A 20373-nucleotide genomic window follows, 5' to 3' on the forward strand; every position below is an offset into this window, starting at 1 on the left:
GGCGCGCGCGGGGGCTGCCGGGACCGCCCCCCCCCCCCCCAATCCCCTCATGATCCTCGGGCGGATGCGCGGGGCGGGCATCGCCCGGGCGGGTGAGCGGGGATGGGGCCGGGGCTCGCAGCCTCACCGGGACCGCAGGCTGAGGGGCGCGGCCGGCCACGGGGTGCCGAGACCCCCACAGGGGCTGTGGACGGAGCGGGTCTCACCGGGCCGAGGAGCTCCGTCACTCACAGGGGTCCTCGGCTGAGTGGCCTCGGGGCGTTCGGCCCCTCATAGAGGGCCTGGAATGAGGAATCCTGGCTGGCTCCGGGGTTCTCGGCCCCTCACGGTGGGCCTGGAATGAGGAATCCTGGCTGGCTCCGGCGTTCTCGGCCCCTCACAAAAGCCCTTGGCTGAGGGGGCCCAACCTGCCCTGGGGTGCCGAGCTCTTCACGGGGTTCCTCTGCCGAGGGGTCCCGGGGTGCTCAGCCCCTCTTGGGGGCCCTGGATTGAGGAGTCCTGGCTGGCCTTGGGCTGAGGGGTTCCAGCCGGCCCCAGGATGCTCGGCTGCTCACAGGGTCCTGGACTGAGGGCCCTCAGCCCCTCCTGGGAGCCCTGGGCTGGGGGGCCCAGCTGGCCCCCGGCTGCTGAGCGCCTCCTGGGGGTGCTCAGTGCCTCGGCTGGGGGGTGCCGGCACACTGAGGTACCGACCTGGGGCTGCTGATCCCCCAGGACCCTGTGATCCCCACAGCCGGCCCCGGGGAGGCTGAGCTGCCCCTGCCCTGCCCTGCATGTCCTGTGTTACCGTGTGGGATGGCCGGGGGTGGGGTGGGACAGGTCACAGCCCCGCGGGGCTGTCCCCGGGCTGGCTGCGTGCCCTTCCCCACATCCACCCATCGCTGAGCTGCTCCAGGGCGGCTCGAGATGTCCCTGGTTACATGAGCCAGACGGGGATGTGCTTGTGGGGTACGGTGAGGTGCTTTAGGGATAAAGCATCCCTCAGGTATCCTAAAACAAACCCGTGTGGGGAGGTGGATGGTAAAACCACACCTGTGTGAGCTTCACCTCTCTAGAGGTTTCCCTCTCTTCACCTCTCTAGAGGTTTCCCCAGGTGGGTAAACTGGTTTCATCCTCCCAGTGAGTTAAACTGGTCTGGGAATAATGGGTTTGGACCTCCCTGATTTCTGCAGTGACCTTGAGCAAGTGCTTTGTGTTCTGTCTGCAGCATCACCGCTCCCTGCAAGCCAGGAGTGCAGCCAGTGGAGAGGCTAATTAGTGCTTTGTAGGTAATTATTTCCAGGAGAAAGGTGGCTGAGCTCCAGCTCTGTACTGCTGTGGGATGCTCTGCTCCTTACAGAATCACAAGATGGGTAAAATTGGAAGGTTGGAACCTCCCTGCAGATAATTCCCTGTGTGTCACAGCAGGAGCTCTCTATCTTTTTGGAACCTGTCCCAAATCTTACAAAGGTGGGGCTGGCACCTTCATAACAGACCTGCTAAAAATAGGGGGTGGGATTATAATCCTAATCCAGGAGACCTTTCTCAAGGCTCCAGGGAAACCGTGCTTTAATCTTCTTTTCTTCTTCATAAGGGGGCTTTGCCTTCCCTGTAAAGCCTCTCTGCTAATCAGTTTTAATTTGTTTAACTCTTGTGATGTCTGTCCTTTGCTTCCCTGGTTATTTTGCCACCTGTGAGGTAAAATCCAGGGTGAATTTAGCAGCACAAGCAGACCAGGAACCATTCCTTGCCTTGGGGATGACCTCCTGTGACCACCTTGTCTTTTTGCAGCCCAGAGGGGTTTATGTGGCTGTTTGTCCTCGAGCCCAGGAGTGGGAGATAATTAATGTTGTTAATTAGTTGGGCTGTTCTCTTGCTGATCAACACTGCAGTGGTTTTGGTGGATTAGGCTGGATCCCAACCCATTTTTAGGAAACCCTCTGTGCTGGATATTTGCAGATTGGCTGCTCTGAAAATGCCAAAAATCTGACAAAAGGGGGAATAAAAAAATCGAGCTTCTGCCTAAAATAAATACATCTTTGTGACATTCCTGCTGCAGCCAGCTTGGAAATGTGATGCACCAATGCATTCCTGGAGCCAAAGGGGAGAGAGAAAAAAGCCCCATCTCCACCAGATCTGGGGTTTTGGGGTTTCTTGTTGCTTTACCTGTGGGGTTTGCCATAGCAGAGGTGGAACAAGATGAGCTTTAAGGTCACTTCCAACCAAAGCATTCTGGAATTCTATGAAATTCCCAGTTTGCCATCATTCCTCCTGTGAGGGCCCAGCCCCGTGATGGGGTTCCATGGGAGTGGAAATGGCTTTTGTTCCCTCTCAGTTTTCCTCTGCAGATCTGCAGCAAGAGAAGGGATTCACGAGGGAGGCAGGAGGAAACACCTGCAAGTGTTTAGGTTTATTTTTAGCTGTTTTGAAAGAAGTGAGATGTGAGCACAACCCAGATGTCTTTTCTCTTAGTTAGGAGTGTTTTGGGGAAAGAAAAGGGAGTGAAGTGAAGGAGGGGTCCCAGTGTGGGAGTGGTTTGGATCTGTGAGCAGGAGAAGGAGTTTTCTGTCACCTTTGTGGTCCTGGACCTGAGGTGAAGCTGTGTGGATTTGATCCAAAGGAAAAGCAGTGTTCCTGGAGAAGAAAAGTGCCTGCAAGTGTTCCAGGTTGGATGGAGCTTGGAGCAGCCTGGCCCAGTGGAAATTGTCCTTGCTCATGGCAGGGGTGTGGAATTAGATGGTCTGGAAGGTCCCTTCCAACACAAACCATTCCAGGATTCCACACAGACAAACTCCTTGTGACTGCAGGGACAGGGACAGCTTTGCTGTTTCCCATAATCCCAGCCCAGCGGGGGCTGGCACCCCTCAGCCTTTTGGGGGTGTTGGCTGCAGCTTTGCCAGCCAGGAGAGCAGGGGGTGGAGGAGGAACCCTGCGGGAGATTAAAGCTCAGCGCGGTTGTTCTCATTGGCCACCTTCAAATTGCAGCTCGTTAATTAAGGCTTTAGGAGCTCACAAATAGCCCAGCTCTGTCCCCAGGAGCCCGTGCTGCTGCCAGGGGCTGCACTGCTGTTCCTTGGCTGGAAGGGAGCACAAGGAAAAGGTAAGGATGTGTTGGAGCCTGCTCCCAGCCCATTCCTCTGCCCCCTTCCCAGTTTGTCTGGGAATGATTGGAAGTGATTTAAATTTCTGCTGGTGTTTGCTAAGAGCAGATGAAATTTTGAGGGAGATGAGGGGAAAGCTCTTTTCCTTCTGGCTGGGATTTGTGCATCCAGCACAATTCGTGTTGGCACAGCAGGATCCTGCAAGGGAAGCTGGAATGCCTGGAAATCCATCTGGCACCCCGATGTCACCTGTGGGGTTTTTGGGGTGCTTGTGGAAGCTGCTGTGTGATGGAGCAGCATTGTTTGGGGACAGATGTGTTGTGAAGCATTTTGGGAGGTCTGAAGGGCGGTGAATTTGTGTGGAGTGTTTTCCAAGGAATGCTTAGGGCTTGCCTGATGAATTATGTGGGAGAGAAGAACTGTGAGGGACAGAGAGGGAAGTTCTTTGGGTGACTGCTCTGCTCCCTTGCTGCAAGCACTGAGTAGCATTTCCCTGGTGCTTTCTTTTGGTGTTGAACATCCAGGCAAAACCCGTGGATCTTGGAAATTACAGAAGTGTAAGGACCAAGGGAATGGTAGGAAAGTCCCCGAAGGACTTCCTAGAGTTTGTTCAGCCTTCTGGTTTTGGGATGATGGAGCCTGATCCGGCACTGTGGTGATGAGACTGGTCCTGTTAAGATTCCATCTCTTGGATCTCTGAGGGTGCAGCACTCGGAGGGCACTAAGCAAAAAGGAAAAAAGGAATTTCCTTACCGATGATTATTGACCGTGGGTTTTCACCGCCCACGTTGCCGCTGTTGGCACCTCTCAGCCTTTGCGTATTAATACCCCTGGGATGAGCTGCGCTCAGACAAGTACCCTCGGGGAGCAGAGGGAAAAGTTGTGTAATTCCCCGGCTGTCGTGCTGCCCCAGGGAGGAGGGATTTAGGGCTGAGGATGCGTTCCCGCTCTGCGGGCGGGGTCAGGGAGAGGGAGCCCGGCGGGATTAGCCCGCGGCCGCTGGTGAGACAGCATTTGGCTTAAGGCTGTTTGAAAAGTGATGTGTGAGGTCAGGGTGACATTGCTATCAGCTAATTTAAAATGGAAAGGCATTATCTGCCTCTTGGCTGCTGGCTCCCCAGGCCACACCCAGCCCGGGAGGCTCAGGAAATTATTTCATTTCTTGCTGAATGTAACTTTTTAAATAGGAAGAATTCGTTTGATTTGTTACACTCTTGCCATCACTTCTGGTTTGGAAGCTGCTGGTGGATGAGGGACCCCAGTGGTACCCCCTGCACTTTTATATAGCATTTCTTCTTTTTCACATGTGGATAATTAACCTTTCCTCTCCAGAGACATGTGAACATGAAAACACATATTTTTCCTTCTTTCTTTCTTTCTGTATGAAGAAACAACTACAGCAAGTTCTGTGTGGCCCCAGGCTGCATTTTTCCACCTGTACCAGGAACTGATCTCTGGGATCTCTTTCTTTCTTGCCGTGAAACACCTGCAGATGCAGTTGGTGCTTCAGGAAATACTGGGAATGAACACCTGGGCATGTTCATGGCAGTGATTGCACCTGAGTTCAGATGCTGTTGCAAGGGTTTGGGGGTTGGTGATACAAACTTTTATCTGCAAACTCTCCTTGAAGCTCCTTTCTCCCTGTGAGAGGGAAGGGGCTGGGACTGTACCTCTGTCCCATGATTCCAAATGCCACCAGGCATCCAAATCCAGGATTTTTTTCCCTTTTAGAGAGAGTTTTCCTTAGGATTTTGGTCCCAGTGAGACCCAGCTGTGAGGGAAAACAGCTGGCTTGAATCATCCCAGTTTAGTGGCAGCTAAATCCCAGTTTCCTCCTCCTTCTTTGGGTTACATCCTATGAGTTTAACCTCAGTCTCTTGATAAATGTTTCTGCACTCCCAATACTTTTTATCAGCTCTAAGCTTATGATTCGGCATAATTTCAGATTTTCCTGCAGAAGTTTGTACCCAAGGGTAAAGGATTGGTGCTGTTTTGAGGGGCTGAGCACTCCTGGGAATCCACAGCCACATTTCCATGGGTGTTTCTAACCAGTCACATTTTTCTGTCTCTCCCCAGTCATGCAGGGACCAAGGCCAGTGGTTCTGAGTGGCCCATCAGGTGCAGGGAAAAGCACTTTGTTAAAGAAATTGTTCAAAGATTATGAGAACATCTTCGGCTTCAGCGTCTCCCGTGAGTATCCAGGGATGGGCTGTGGGGGAGCTCAGCAGTGCCAGCTCAGAGCCTGCCTCTATTTATACCCCAAATAATGGTTTTTCATGGTTTGGCTGTGTCCCAGTCTGCCTGTGGGCTCTTGGGGATGTTTAAATAATTCAGGGCACCTCTTACTCCTGGTATTGAGTGGTGAGTCTAAGCTTTGTCTGGAGTAGTGACTCCCCACATCTCTAAACACAACTCAGAGAGGAAACAAGGTTCTTCTGAGTGATTCTTGACTGTGAAAGTAACAATCCCCCCACATTTCTGCTTCAAAAGCCGTTTGATTTTTCCATGAAGCTTTGTAAGGTGTTTTTAGGTCCATTTCCAAAATGTGTTTTAATGTCCCTGCAAGTGAAATCTGTGCTTTGAGATCTGGATTCACTCCACCATGAAAGAACAAACACTGGTTGTTTAAAAATCTAATGCTCGGGGAGGAGAAAAAAACCTTAAAATTATCCATTTCTATGCTCTTTATTCAACTGCATCTCTCATCTCACTCCAAACTAAACTTTATTTTCTCCCAAACTGCCTCTTGGTAGAGATTTTTTCCCTAGAGATCCACGTGCCACTTAGACCTTGGCATTCCTTTGATCCTGCAACACCCATGGGTGATGCACAGAATTTACAAGGCTGGTTTTTCTTTTTTTTTTTTCTCTGCAGATACCACAAGGCAGCCGAGACCTGGAGAAGTGAATGGCAAAGGTGAGCCTGTTGCAGTGGGTCTGTCTCATTGGACTCTCCAAATATTTCAGGTTTTCAAAGCTGGGCTCTCATTTTAGCTGCTGTGCTCTGAACTTGGGTGATTTGATTTTCCAAAGTTCCAGGTAGTTCAGAGGAGATAACTCCAACGGCCACTGCTTTGGGAAGTGCAGCTGCTTAATGAGATGGTTTTAGCTGTGTTAATACCTCATGCCCAGCTGTTTTCTCATGTATTTGCATATTTAAGAAACAATCAAATAAGGTTTGTTCTTAGTTTCCAATGGCAGTTTTTCCTCTGAAGTGACAGGAACAAATTTCAACAGAAGACAGAGAAATATTCCTTTTTAGTTAGTTTGGTTTTGATGTTCCCTTTTATCTCCCTCTCTCTCATCCCATCCTGGTCTTTAATTAGAAATCCTTTCAAATGAAAGGCCTTACCATTCCTGCTGTAATGTGTCCCACACCTGTAGGCAAGTGGGGAGATGTTCCCACTGCACCAAGAATGGGAAAGGATATGAAAAATGTTTTTGGCCACACAGAAAACTCCAGAATGTTTTGAGCAGGTGTTTGGACAAGTGGTGTGGAAGTAGGAAGTGAATTATTGTCTAAAACAGATTTTTAGTGTCTTCCTCCTCAGAAACTCGTGGGTGTAATTTTGACCATGAACTTCAGAATGTTAATTTCTCTCCATTTTTTCCCATTTCCCCTTCTCCAGATTATCACTTTGTGACCAGAGAGGAAATGCAGAAAGAAATTGATGCTGGTGAATTTATCGAGCACGCGGAATTCTCCGGGAATATGTACGGGACAAGGTAGGTCAGGTGTCCCTGCCTCTGCCACAGGGGCTGGAATTAGATGGTCTTGAAGATCCTTTCCAATCCAAGCTATTCTGGGATTCTAGAAAATAAATAGAGAATCTCTCCAAGCCCCTGAGGATGTCAGAAAATGGAGAGTCCCTCATGCTTAGCAGAAGAGTTGAAGTTCTCACCAATCCTTTCTGCTAAGTCTCATCAGTGAATTATAATAAATGATTAAAAAGCCTGGGGCAATTCCCCGTGTTGGGGAAGAGAAATTGTCTTTACAGCATATAAAAGCCACCACTTGAAAAATTAAGTGGAGAATTAAGTGCTCCCAGATGGAGCATCCATGTCCATCCAGCATCCTTCAGGAGAGCGTGTGGAGTCAGTGGATCTCTGGAGAAGGGGAGTTCTCAGTGGTTTTGCTCTTCAGTGAAGTTTATTTCCATGTTTGTCCCAGAATCCCAGGATGGTTTGGGTTGGAAGGGATCTTTAACATCATCGAGTTAAGATCCCTGTGAGCAGGGATCTTCCCTCCAGGTGGTGAAGCTCTGCCCAGGCAGGAGTTTATGGACATCCCCCCCATCCTGTGGGATAGTCACACATGATCCCTTCCCATGCCTTCCAGCATGGCTTTGCCAGCCTCTCTAGCAGGAGACAGCAACTCCCTGCTCCACCCAGAGCAGTGACACTTGGAGAAGCTCTTTATCAAGAGCAGAGCAGGCTCTGTCCTTTCCTGCCATGGCTTGGGCACAGGGGAGCCCTGTGAGGCTCCCCCACTGCTGGAGGGGGACACCCCAACGCCCCTGGGCGCTCTGACCCCTCCCCTGTGTGCTGTGTCCCCAGCAAAGGAGCCGTGCAGGCCGTGCAGGCCCAGAACCAGATCTGTGTCCTCGACGTGGACATCCAGGGCGTGAAGAACATCAAGAAGACCGAGCTGAAGCCCATCTACATCTCGGTGCAGCCGCCGTCCATTGAGATCCTGGTGAGCGCCCGCCTTGCTTTGCCGTTAGCAGTTAGAGGTAATCAGCGTCCGGCTCTGCAGCCACGGGCTCCCCCTTCCTCGGCCACCTCGGTGTTCCTCAGGGCCCTGCACTAGCTGGGGAGGACATTCCCAAGCGTATCTCCACCCAGCCCAGCTCCCCAGCCTCTGGCTCTCAGGGATAAATCTTCCTGTTTTGTTTTGTGAGTCCTTCCTCAGTGTTTTGCACGCTGTGGTTATGGACTCCATCGCAGCATGGCCGGTCTTTAAGTGCATTAATTGTGCTTCATGCTGTGCTAGTTTTGCCTCCGCAGTTAAAATTAAACCCAGGGAGGCTGGTTCTGTGCAGGACCTTAAATTCTGTGCCCCCCTGGTCTTACCCTATGTAAGTGATTGCAGTGGGACTCTTGCAGCAGTGGAATCACTGTCATGGTTCAGAGAGGGATGAGGACACATGAGGACAACTCCTGACTCTCCCCTCTTGCTCTCAGTACATCAGGCAGGCTCTGTTTCTCGTTGAGTTTGTGGAGGAGGAAGCCAGCAGCACCAGATGCCAGAGCCCAGCAGAGAGATCTCATTTCCAGCAGTACCTGGAAAAATAAATAAATGAGAGGGAGGTAAAAGAAACCTGGGGCCCTGAACTGTGGGTAGGAGATCTCAAGGCCAGTTTGGCCACAGCTTGCACCGGGCTGTAAGTGAGGCCCCTCGCCCTTTGCAGGGTGTTCTCACGTGCCCCTGGTCACAGACAGCACTGGCCTGAGGGTGGGGGTGGTTTGTGCCTGCAGCTTTCAGAGCACTCATTTCTTTAATGTCTTTGTCCCTGGGTTTAGGAGAAACGACTACGGGACCGAAAGACTGAGACAGAGGAGAGTTTACAGAAGCGTTTGACTGCAGCCCGCGTGGACCTGGAGCTCAGTAAGTCCTTGGAGTGGTGTGTGCAGGGAGAGAGGTTGCCTGGGTGATCTGGGAGCTGGTTTTTGTGGGAATGTCTGATTTGTGCTCTCCAGCAGTGCTGGCAGGGCTGGCCATGAGCTGAGTTGGATCACTGCTGCATTTCCCACTGCAGTTCCTTGGGGGCAGTTGGCAGAGCAGTTCATTAGCAGCAGCTGAACTAATAATAAAACTAAAAAATCATATTAAAATGCCACGGGACTTTGTGCACGAGAGCTGACACAGGGAAGAAAAATTGTCCTCTAACTCTGTCCTCATCTCCTTCCCCAGGTAAAGAGCCTGGGCTGTTCGACCTGGTCATCATTAATGATGATTTAGAAAAGGCCTATTCCGAATTGAAGGAGGTGCTGCTGGAGGTGAGTCCTTGGGGATTTTTTCCACCTCGTTCCTGGGCCACATAGGTGAGGGTCTGCTCTCAGGCAGCCACAGAAATGTCACCTCATCCCACACTTGGTCTGCTTTGAGCTGCTGAGGGACAGATTGAATACGAGTGATGATGGATCAGTGGCCTGAGAGTGGGAAATGAATCCAACACAGTCCTGAGTTGGGGCAAAAGAAACCTTCATCCCTGTGTAGCAGAGAAGGGGATTCCTATTTCTGGAGTTTCCAAGTCAAACCTTGCCTTGTCTCTAAAGGTGAACTCAGGGCTTGGTCCTGTAATGTTGTGGAACTGGTCTGAGCTGTTGGTCACTCCTGGTCTCCTAAGCTGTGAAACCACAAGTTGTTTCCCAAAGAGTGGCAGATTCTCAGTCTCTTTCCTGATCTCCTTGCAGGAAATCAAGAAGACCGAAGAATCCAGGAAGTCCTGAGCTGCCCTGCTTGGGCCTTTCAATTTTGCACATCATTCCCGAAGCACGTCACAGCGTTTTATTCCAAAAGACATTCCCTTTAGGCTGCTCCTACCCCCAACTTACCCTAGGATCTTTATATTAAAAGCAAGGAAAAGGAAACCTGCTCATGCTTGTGCTTCTGTTCACTGCATGCTCAGCACGTGCTCCCCCAGGTTTGTACCTCCGGGTTCTTTGGGAGCTGCCAAAGAGCTGAGCCCTTCTGGAAGGGCTGGAGAGAAGCTGTTGGGCTGATGTGCTTGAAGGCAGCAATAAATCCCTTTTCCTAGGGGGGAATCCACTGCATCCAGTAACTGTTGCTTGTACAGGTCTCTGTTCTGAGACTTAGAGAGATTTGCACTTCATTTCCCAAGTTTTCTTTAGCTTTATCATTGATGTTTTCATGAAACTTCCAAACCCTTTTTCCCTCCAGCAGGACATAGGGAGTGTCCTTGGGTTGGTTTCTCACACTGTGAAAACTGTGGGGATAAGCTGGAGAGCTGGGAATGTTCACCTGGAGAGGAGGAGCTCCAGGGAGAGCTCAAAGGCCCTTGCAGGGCTTGAAGGGGCTCCAGGAGAGCTGCAGAGGGACTGGGGACAAGGCATGGAGGGACAGGACACGGGGAATGGCTCCCACTGCCAGAGGGATATTGGGAAGGAATTCTGGACTGGGAGGGTGGTGGGGCCCTGGCACAGGGTGCCCAGAGCAGCTGTGGCTGCCCCTGGATCCCTGCAAGAGCCCAAGGCCAGGTTGGATGGGGCTTGGAGCACCCTTGGACAGTAGAAGGTGTCCCTGCCCCTGGCAGGAATTGGAACAGGATGGGCTTTGAGGTCCCTTCCAATCCCTTGTGTGATTCCATTCCATGGAATGACCAGTGTGTCAGAGCTCCTGTCCCACAGGTGGTGACTTCAGCTGCTGTGCCCCCAAACCACACAGCCCAGGAGCAGCTGGGCCCTGCAGTGCCGGGCTGGGATATTTTCTCACCCAAACCACACCTTACCAGAGCAGGTTTGTACCTAAACGCTCCATCTTTAGGTTTCATCCTCTTCACATCCCATCCCTCCAGTTTATCCAGATGCTCTGCAGTGCCTCTTGGTCCAGGTCATCTCCAAACCTCCGTCCTCCACCTTATGGAGAAAACAAGCAGAAACCCCCCTTGGGCCACCCCTTTAGTACCTTGCATTTACAGCCAAGAATTGATGATTATTTTGCTTGTTTACCTTTCTTGGGCTGGTTTGATTCATCTTTCCTAGATTTCCTAGAAAACATTGCTTCCTGTTTTTGTTGTGGGTTTCCCACTACTTGGTTCTGGAACTGGCTAAACAAGCAGGAGAATCCTGTGTGAACTGCTGTGTCCAGGCTCTCCCTGCGCCATCAAGTGATGGGCTCTGATTATTTTTCCTTCTGAATCGTGGGATTTTGTTACAAATTGAGGGACGCGTTTGCAATGGGAAAAGGTCCCCTCTAGGTGGCAGGAAAGGCAGCGGGAACGCGCTGGAGTCGCGGAGCAGGAGGCGCAGGACACGGCGCCCGCCTCAGTCCGGGGCTCTGCGGCCACCGCGTGGCACCTGCGGGGCTGTCACCAGATGGAAGCGCCCAGCTGCTCCCTGCGGATCCCTCCTGCCAGCGCCCCCAGCCCGGCCTCGGCTCACCCCTGCGGGACAGGTGAGTGCACCGCGGAATGGGAGCGGCGGCAGCTCTTGGGGAACGGGGAAAAAACCAATCCTTTGGATCGTGTGTGCCCCCCCGCCCCTGGTGAAGGGCAGGGAGAGGGAAGTCTGAAATGTCCCGGCCTGGTGGGGTGCCCTGCTGTAGCTGCCACATGTGATGGAGCAGACGGAGAACACCAGAGCTGACGCGAGGTGACGGGATCGAGGCGACAGCGTGGCCATTGGCATGGCGGTGGGAAGCAGGGGTGGCGCAGCCAGGCTGGTCCCCAGGCGGGTGACACGGCTGTGGAGCATCTCCAGGGAGTCATTTTGGGTGCTGTCAGCAGCGCCCCTCTCCAGGTTTGGTGTTTTGGAGGGGCCGTGCCGTGCATCGAATCCCAAAGCTGGGTGGGTGAAGGCACTTGTTGGAGCGGGTTTAATTCCTGCACCCCCAAAAATGGGATGTCTGTTTTGTTAATTGAGTTTGCAGCCATAAATGCCTTTCTGGAGCCGTGGGTTTGGTGCTGGCTCACTGGGGTATTCCATTCCCACATCCTTGGGGCAGGCAAGGACCACGCTGATCATGGCAGGTGTCAAGTGCTGGGTTCTCCACAACTGCAAACATCTACTCCCAGTGCTCCATGTGGGGCTGGGATTGAGGGATCAGACTGGGAAAGTGAGGATACAGGAGCCTTCCAGCCCAGGGGTTGTCTGTGATTAAAGATGCTCCTCCTGGAGGACCATTTTCCCACCTAGATCTTCCAGGCAGGCAGGTGCTGTTCCCATCTCAGGGTACACCCGAGTAAAGGAACAGGCCTGCTCCTGGGTTGCTTCCAGAAATGTCAGAAACAGGGATTTTATATAACTAAATATTCACTGTTCTGTCAGACTGAGGTAAATTTGGACAGACTTCAGCTTTTTTCAGCTGAGATGCTTTGGGAAACGTGGCAGCACCTACATCCCTGCAGGAGGAGGATGCTGGGGGAGGAAGAGGAGGGCAGGAGATGGTAAAAGCTGGGATAAAACCTGCCCTGGGAGCTCTCTTGTCTGTGGCTGAGGATATTTTGGAGCTGATGCCAAAAAAATAACAACGCCCTATAGCACTTTTGCTTCAAAGCTGTTGCTTTGCAGTCATTGCATTGTTTTTTTTGCTGAATCCAGGCTGACACGCTGCTTTTGGGGCAGGAGCTGATTATTTTCCCCCCCATTTTTCAATTTTCCTGCCCACCCAAGCTCTTTGGCAATAGAAATGCTCCTTCAAGGAGTGAATGTAGGGTTTGAACTCAGAGGTCACCCCTGCTCTGACCCAGCAGCACCCAGCCCCTGCCTGGGAAGGATGTCGTGCAGGGATGCAGGAGGGCAGGCATTCCCCAAAGCCCAAATCATCTAAGAAAAACTGGAGCCACACTCCAGGACACCCTGAAGCATCCAACGTTAGCCCAAAGCCCATTTCCCCCCATCCTGATGAGCCCAGAGCCTTGTCCTTGCCGTGGTTTTCCTCGGCATCTCAGCGCCGTTGGAGGCAGCTCTGATTTTCAGGCTTCCTTCCATTCCACTGCAGAAAGGCACCGCGGGGCAGAGCCGGCCTGGCAAATAATTGGGCAGGCGGCGTAGAAAATGAGCAACGAGGGGAAGAAGGAGCAGGAATAACCCTGATTTTCCTGCTTGTCCATCAGCGTCCGCCTCGCTCCGCGCGCGTTTCCCACGGCAGCGCCGGCATTGAGCACCCCAGGTATGGAAGTGTGAGGGGTTGTGCTCATGGTGGGGCACAGGGAGGGTGTGTCATGGGTGTGCTGAGTGCTGCCAGAAGTTATCCTGTGAGGAAAAACTCCTCTGTGCCAAGCACATTTCTCTCTCAGGATTTTTTTCATAGAGGAGCACAGAGAGAAAGAAAGAGAAAACCATTTCTGTTTCTGCTCCTTGTTTTTCCCATGTGGAATGTGTTTGGAGAATTTTTTTTACCTGGGGTGATTGCTTGATTGGATTCTGGTGAGGATTGTTTGAGCCTGATGGCCAATCCAACCCACCTGTGGCTGGACTCTCGAGAGAAGGTCACGAGTTGTGAGTTAGAAAAGTAGGTTTGTAGTTTTAGTATCTCCTTTAAATAGTATATTAATGTATTATAGCATAGTTATACTAAAGAAATCATCCAGCCTTCTGAACTGGAGTCAGACATCAGCATTTCTTCCCACTGGGCTTGCCTGCATTTTACAATACTGCTGGGATCTTCTGGAGAGGCTGTTCAATGGGGGAGGCCGTTAATTGCCACCTTTTTTTGGCAAAGACAGCTTTCCTGCTCTATCCATGAGGGAAACATCTTCTAGGAAATCCTCCAGCAGCCTGCATGGCTTCAAACAGGAGAGCAGGGAATTGGGGGTCTCATCCTCATCCCTCCACAGTGGAGCCACCCACCCGTGTTCCCCAATCCTCCAGGGTGCAAAAACCTCTGGCAGCTCCCAGCTGCTCCAAAATGGATTAAGAGCAGTGGAACCGGTGGGAGCAGAGGGAGGTGGGCTCGGGATGGATTTCCCCAGCCATATGGATCCCGGGCTTTTTTCAGGAGGTTGCAGCTGGGCTGGGTGGTGTGATCCATGCTGGGGTATCCTGATGTCCCTTGTGCCCTCCCACAGGACAGGGAGGTGACCACCACGCTCCAGCTGCTGCCACCTCACGCTGAGACTCCGACCAGCACCACCAACACGGACCACAGGTAGGTCCCATTATCCCACACCAGCCAAAAACCCTCCCTGGCATCCATGTGGGATTCAAATGGATCCATGCCAGCATCCCTTGGCCATAGCATCGCTCCTCCAGGGCTTTTCTCTGCCTGTGCTGCTGCTGGAAAGGAAGTTGAGTGGGAGGATGGAATTTTCTGCCGAGCATCCCGTGGCTCTGGATGCTCCAGGCTGCTGGTGGGAGTTCTGCCATGCCCATCAGCTCCACGAGGCTGAGAGTGGCCCTGGCAGCCGGCTCAGGGGCCGGGCAGTGCCTGCCTTGCTGGGTGCTGTATTTGGGTCAGCCACATCGACTGGATGTGCAACTGTGTCATCCCTGGAGAGCGCGGGACGCCGATCCATAACCGCGGCCGGCTCCGGCCGGGATGGCACGCACGGCCCGGCGTCCTCCCCCTGCTCCCAGCCCTGCTCCCAGCCCTGCTCCCAGCCTCCAAAACTCAGGAATCCACTACAGGCTCAGCTTTTTCCAGCAGCAGCTGTGACTCCGCTTGTCCCGGACCCTGTAAATAACCAGAAGCCATCTGCAATTCCCATTGTGCCGTGGCAACTGGTACAGCCGCCGCAACAACCGGATGCTTGCGGAGTCAGGGGTGCATCCCCCTCCTGACGCCCGATTCCTCTCTGTCCAGCCACAAAAAAGGAGGGAAAACAGGATGTTTTTCTGGGTTTTACTTTCCCCATCTCTGGAGATGCAAGGAGAAGATAAAAAGAAGGGAGGCAGAAAAGGCAAAATTCCAGTATCCAGGTGGAGCTGGGCAAATATAGATTTATATTCCTCAATTTCTACATGGAGGGGTTTATTTTATTGAAGCCATGTGGGAATAAGACCCCTGGGAGCTGGGTCCAATGGGCACAGGGAAGGTGCCCAAGCCATCAGCCCAGCATTAATTTGCAGACATTCCCTGAAGGAACAGGGGTTGCTATTCCTGTTTTTATCAATTCTTGATGGAAAACAAAGTGTCTGTGTGGTGGGCATTGAACTTTAGGGCTGGCCTGGCTCCCTAATGTGGGGTCAGCACTGAGGTGGTGGAAAAAATTCAAAAAGCCAAGAGCAATGCTCCAGTCACCACTGATGTGCTGGGTATAGGATGAGAAAACAGAGGAGATTTATTATTTTTCCTAGCTGGAAGTGCAGGATACATGAGCTGCATCCCTTGCTTTGAACGAGGTTGAAATCCTGTGATGCCTCCTGGATGTGGGGGCATGGACTGGAGGGAGAAAACAGCACCCCAGTTTGGGTGGAGAGGGGAAACTGGTGCCACAGCCCAGAGCAGAGGGATGATCTCCCTCCCTGGCGGGGTGGGTGCCTGTCAGGCTGTCCCCTGAGCGGGGAGGGTGATCCCACACCCTCCATCCATTTGGGGTCTGGCTGCTCCTTCCTGCTGCAGCCTGGCCCAGCGAGCCCAACGCCCCCGGTCATCCCTGCCCCTGACCTGGGAACATCCCTCTGCTCCCTCCTCCAGGGGCTGCCTGCACTCCCTGCCCCTGCCAGCATCCCCAGGAGCTGCAGCCTGGCTCCAGCACGGCAGCATTTCTACGTTTCATTTGCCTTTTCATTTTTTTTTTTTTTTTTTTTTTTTTAATACATAATACTTTATTCACCCTGTGTCTTCCCAAGTACAGATGCTGCTGCTCCTTGGGGTCATGCCAGTGCAGCTTCACCCCACAGCGTTGCTCTGCTGGCATCTCTGGGATCTTTACTGTTTTTTTTTTTTTTTTTTTTGTCTGAAACCCAGCCTGATCCCCTTTGTCCTGTAGGGAAGACATTTCACTGGTGTTCTTGCAGCAGCTCCTGGTGTTTCCAAAGGCAGGTGGGATCTTCCCTTGTGCATTCTCACCACTGTGGCTGCCGCTTTGGGCCCTGGGTGCCTCTGAGAATATCTTGCCTCTGTTTTCTCACCACTTTCCCATTTAAGAGTTGTATTTCTCAGTGAAGTCTCCCTGCTGAGCCTCCCCTTGTGCCCCCCATCCTCCAGCCCTGACCATGCTCCCTGCATTTCCCAGAGCAGCTGTGGCTGCCCCTGGATCCCAAGGCCAGGCTGGACGGGGCTTGGAGCAACCTGGGACAGTGGGAGGTGTCCCTGCCATGGCAGGGGTGGCACTGGGTGAGCTTTAAGGTCACTTCCAACCCAAACCATCTGGGATTCTAAGACTCCTCCAGCTCCTCAGTGTGCTCTTCCCCTGGAAGCAGCATCCACATGCAAACTCCTGCAAGGATCCCAACCAAATCCCCCTGGGAGCATCCTTCTGTTTGATCAGTGAGCTGTGAACTCCCGTTCTCACCCCAGTCCTCCCAATTCTGATTGATTTGCCCAATCCTCCCAATTCTGATTGATTTGCCCAATCCTCCCAATTCTGATTGATTTGCCCCAAAGTCCCATTTCCTTCCTCTCCTGCAGGAGCCTCACCCCAGTGCTGCTGTCAAGGCAAAACTGGGATTCAAATCAAAGCCTCCTGCCCTTCTCCGGTGGTGGCACGAAGCCTTTTAGGAGCTCTCTTGTGGGAAATGAATTTGTAGAAACCTTTTAAAGTTTGATAGAAGGTTTATATAGTATGTATTTCTATGTAAATTTCGAGACAAGAAATTAGATTTAGATTTAGAAATACTATAGAATAAGATAGATATTGTTGAGAGAGAGTTGGAATTAGAAACAGGTTTTAAAGGATGGTTTTATAAATACAACTAGGTATTTTAGAGAAATAGAACTATAAAAGTTACAGTATAGTAGAACTCACAAGAAGCAATTTTAGATGATTAAAGTATTCACAGTGTAGTGTGATAAAAGTTAATAAGAAACATTTATCATCTATTGTGATTAAAAAATAGTTTCTGATTAGAACAGTGTAAATTATGACAGCTGCATTATCTTACTCTCCACATAAAATTAAAAATAAAAAATTATAAAGCACTTCTCTGTTACTCTAAGAATAAAATAAAAGTTTTTAAGACACTTCTCAATTACTCTAAGTAAAAAAAAAAAAAAAAAAAAAAAAAAAAAAATACACAAAACCTTAATCCAACACTGTCGGAGGGGCAGAAGCTTCTCCCGGTGCCACGACCCGCAGGAGCCGTGGCTCGGGAGGGGACAATGGTGCCATTGAGCGGGGACAGTGGCACGCGTCCCTATTGTGCCTGGCGGAGAGCTGCCCGGCGCTGAGCGGCTCCTCCTCGGCTTTGTTGCAGGGCTGCGCTGCTGCTGCCGCCGCTGGGCTCTCCCGGCCGGGGCTCCGCTTACGCTGAGCGTCCGCAGCTCCGCGGGCTCCTTTTCCCTGGCTGTGAAAGGTACGGCTTCGTGGGGCTCCGCGCGAGGACTCGTTATTCTAAAATAGCCTCATTTGTTATTGTGGTACAACTTCATCGTTTGTTATTATAGCACAACATCATCATCTGTTATTGTGGTGTAACATAATAATTTGTTATTATAGCACAGCATCATCATCTGTTATTATAGCGTAACATCATCGTTTGTTACTATGGTATAATAATTTGTTATTATAGCATAACATCATTTGTTATTATGGTGTAATAATTTGTTATTATAGCATAGCATCATCATTTGTTATTATAGCACAACATCATCATTGGTTTTTATAGCATAACATCATCATCTGTTATTATAGCTTAACATAATAATTTGTTATTATAGCATAACGTCATCATTTGTTATTATGGTATAATAATTTGTTATTATAGCATAACATCATTTGTTATTATGATACAACATAATAATTTGTTATTATAGCACAACATCATCATCTGTTATTACAGCGTAACATCATCATCTGTTATTATGGTATAATAATTTGTTATCATAGCTGAGCATCATCATTTGTTATTGTGATATAATAATTTGTTATTATAGCACAACATCATCATTGGTTATTATAGCATAACACCATAATTTGTTTTAGCATAACATCATAATTTATTATGATATAACATAATTTGTTATTATAGCATAACATAACATAATTTGTTATTGTGCTATAACAGCATAATTATTTATTATTATAGCATAACATCATAATTTGTTATTATGATACAACATAATAATTTGTTTTTATAGCATAACTTAATAATTTATTATGATATAACATAATTTGTTATTATAGCATACCATAATAACTTGTTATTATAGCATACCATTATATAATAATTTGTTATTGTGCTATAACAACATAATTATTATAGCATAACATAATAATTTGATATTATAGCATAACATCATAATTTGTTGTTATGCTATAATAATTTCTTGTTATAGCATAGCATAATAATTTGTTATTGTGCTATAACAATATAATAATTTATTATTATAGTATAACATAATAATTTGTTATTATGATATAGCATAGCATAATAATTTGTTATTGTGCTATAACAATATAATAATTTATTGTTATAGTATAACATAATTTATTATGATATAACAACATAAAAATTTGTTATTTTGGCATAACATCATAATTTATTATGTCGTTAGTTGCAATGAAACTAATATTGATTTTTTTTAAATTTAGCTAATAGTCTAACTGGTTTAATTGTTTAATGCTATGTTTGAGGTAAGTTGAGCTGGAAGTAAAGTTGATGTAAGTAGTTTTGTACGGTTTTAAGGTTGGAAATTATTATAGTTTTTTTATAATGATGGGCACATTTTTTTTAATGTTTTATTTTTTTATGTTTTTATGGTTTTTAAAATGTTTTTATGGTTTTTCATTGTCACCTATTAACCTGGATGGGGCTCTCTGGGGCAACAGTGATGGGGAGGGATTGTGGATTTGGGGGCAAAAAGATGTTCCTCACCCCAGGAGGCCGTGTCACTGTTTCACTGATCCTTGTAATATATTGTCTATTTATTATATTTTATGTGTTACATATATAAAAGCAGCATTGAGAGCCATGAAAATTATCATTTCTTCCTAAGCCTGCAAAATGTTTTGCATTAAATCTTTGCATAAGATACAGGAAACCAACTCCCCTTGGGGTCTGGAGAATCCCTTAACATTTGAATCCAGGATTTTGCTTGGACCTCTTTCATACGAGGCTGAATGAGAGTTTGCTCAGAGTCTGATACAGAGCAGGGCTGAGATTTTTTTTTTTTTTAGGAGCATATTTAAGGTTGTTATTGAGCTGTGTGATCACAAAAAAGGGTTTCCCTATGGATTTTCTTGCCCAAAATTCCTTGAAATCCTCGGATTTGGGCTGAACTTTGGGCTCCTGACTGTGTCAAGGGCAGCAGCAGCTGCAGGAGCAAGTGCTGTGGTGCTGCCTCTCTTCTCCCTCTTCCCCCTCCATCCCTGGAGCATCCCAGGAGCTGATTTCCTCTGGAAAACTCCTTCTGGGATCACATAACCCCTGCACACTCAGCCAGGCTGTTCCCAGCTTGTTCCTCCCCTAAAGCAGCTGGGGAGCAGAGAACACACTTGAGAAATTAAATTAGAGGATCCAATCTTGGCTGCCCCATCCCAGCTGTTCTGAGGAGCAGGGACCTCTCTTAAAATTTCCTTCAAACCAGGAAAAACAAGTTATTTTGAGGAGTTTCACATGGTGGGAGCTGCTCCAGACATGATGAGGGTCGTGTATGTTTAAGAGATGAAGAGCCACCAGATTTTAAAGGTTTAGGGCCTTCTTCATGCCAGATTTGCTCAGTTTTGGGGCTTTCTTTAATTACAGCCAGCAAAACCTCACTGATTTGGACTCCTGGAAGCCAAATCTCCCCTCACAGCATGGGGCCTTTAAGGAAAACATCAATTTTTGTGAGGTCAGCCATAAAATCATGCGAGTTGGCAACGGGGAAGGAACAGATGACAACGGGCCAGAGGTTGTGGCCTCTGCATGGGGCAATTATTTAATCCCTGTTTGTGGGTTTGAGTCAGGGGCAACATCCTCCCCCTCTGCTGCAGAGATGTGCACAGGGGGGGAAAAATCCCTCTGGCAGAGAGCAGGAGGGGCTGGGGGAGGAGGAAAATGTCCCTCTGGCCCTTTCCAGCTGTTTTCCCTTCCAGCTGTTCTCCACAGAGCAGGGAGATGCTTCCAGCTCTTCCCCCTGCCCTGCAAAACAGGTTTGGGAAGGGAGGACAGGGATGAAGAGGGGCTGGGATAGGAGCCTCTGGTCACCAAAAACCATTACAATACAAAATTTCAGCAGCAGGCACTGCTTTGGGCATAAAAAGTGGGAGGGGAATGAAGTTTTTTTGGTGGTGCTGCAGTGTTTCACTGCAGCTGTAAGGACAGGGAGAGTTTGTAGCCAACTTTCCACCAGGTTTGGAGCAGAAAGGAAAAGAAATCCCAAACAAGAAGGAAATATTCTCATCCTGCTGCAGCACCTCCGCTTCCTGCCTCCCTCTCCTGCTCCAAGGAGCTCTTTTTGCTATTTTTAGCCCTAAACCCTTCGACTATTTGAATGATCTGTTGTTTTTTTTTTTTATTTTTTTTTTCCA

At 49.3% G+C, this 20373-nt stretch overlaps 2 protein-coding genes across 4 annotated transcripts in view; both read left to right on the forward strand.

Moving 5' to 3' along the window:
• Positions 1 to 12: 12 nt before the first annotated feature.
• On the forward strand, positions 13 to 9670 carry GUK1 (guanylate kinase 1). 3 transcript variants are annotated; one of them, XM_053990199.1, is made up of 9 exons: positions 24 to 92; positions 1205 to 1265; positions 5154 to 5267; positions 5952 to 5993; positions 6706 to 6802; positions 7634 to 7772; positions 8600 to 8684; positions 8991 to 9076; positions 9494 to 9670. In XM_053990199.1, exons 3-9 carry the CDS (start codon positions 5156 to 5158, stop codon positions 9527 to 9529), a joined length of 597 nt encoding a protein of 198 aa, XP_053846174.1. In that variant the 5' UTR covers positions 24 to 92; positions 1205 to 1265; positions 5154 to 5155; the 3' UTR covers positions 9530 to 9670. The 3 variants fall into 3 exon arrangements, with proteins under 3 accessions (XP_053846182.1, XP_053846167.1, XP_053846174.1); XM_053990192.1 differs by lacking the exon at positions 1205 to 1265 and having other exon boundaries at positions 19 to 92; XM_053990207.1 differs by lacking the exons at positions 1205 to 1265; positions 8991 to 9076; positions 9494 to 9670 and adding an exon at positions 8261 to 8386 and having other exon boundaries at positions 13 to 92; positions 8600 to 8686.
• Positions 9671 to 13843: 4173 nt separating this feature from the next.
• GJC2 (gap junction protein gamma 2) overlaps positions 13844 to 20373 on the forward strand; it is a 37148-nt gene continuing 30618 nt past the window's right edge. The window contains 2 exon segments of the mRNA XM_053997797.1: positions 13844 to 13907; positions 17117 to 17215. The gene's annotated coding sequence lies outside the window, so the exon portion shown is untranslated.

This window comes from Vidua macroura, chromosome 1 (genome assembly GCF_024509145.1).
Source record: "Vidua macroura isolate BioBank_ID:100142 chromosome 1, ASM2450914v1, whole genome shotgun sequence".
Lineage (NCBI taxonomy): Eukaryota > Metazoa > Chordata > Aves > Passeriformes > Viduidae > Vidua > Vidua macroura.

What these genes read in the sequence shown, in the direction of transcription:
- GUK1 (XM_053990192.1), top strand. Translation starts at nt 50, where the DNA reads ATGATCCTCGGGCGGATGCGCGGGGCGGGCATCGCCCGGGCGG. An exon ending in TGGAGAAGTGAATGGCAAAG is followed by an intron (nt 5,994 to 6,705) that starts GTGAGCCTGTTG and finishes CCCCTTCTCCAG; the next exon opens with ATTATCACTTTGTGACCAGA. An exon ending in CGCCGTCCATTGAGATCCTG is followed by an intron (nt 7,773 to 8,599) that starts GTGAGCGCCCGC and finishes CCCTGGGTTTAG; the next exon opens with GAGAAACGACTACGGGACCG.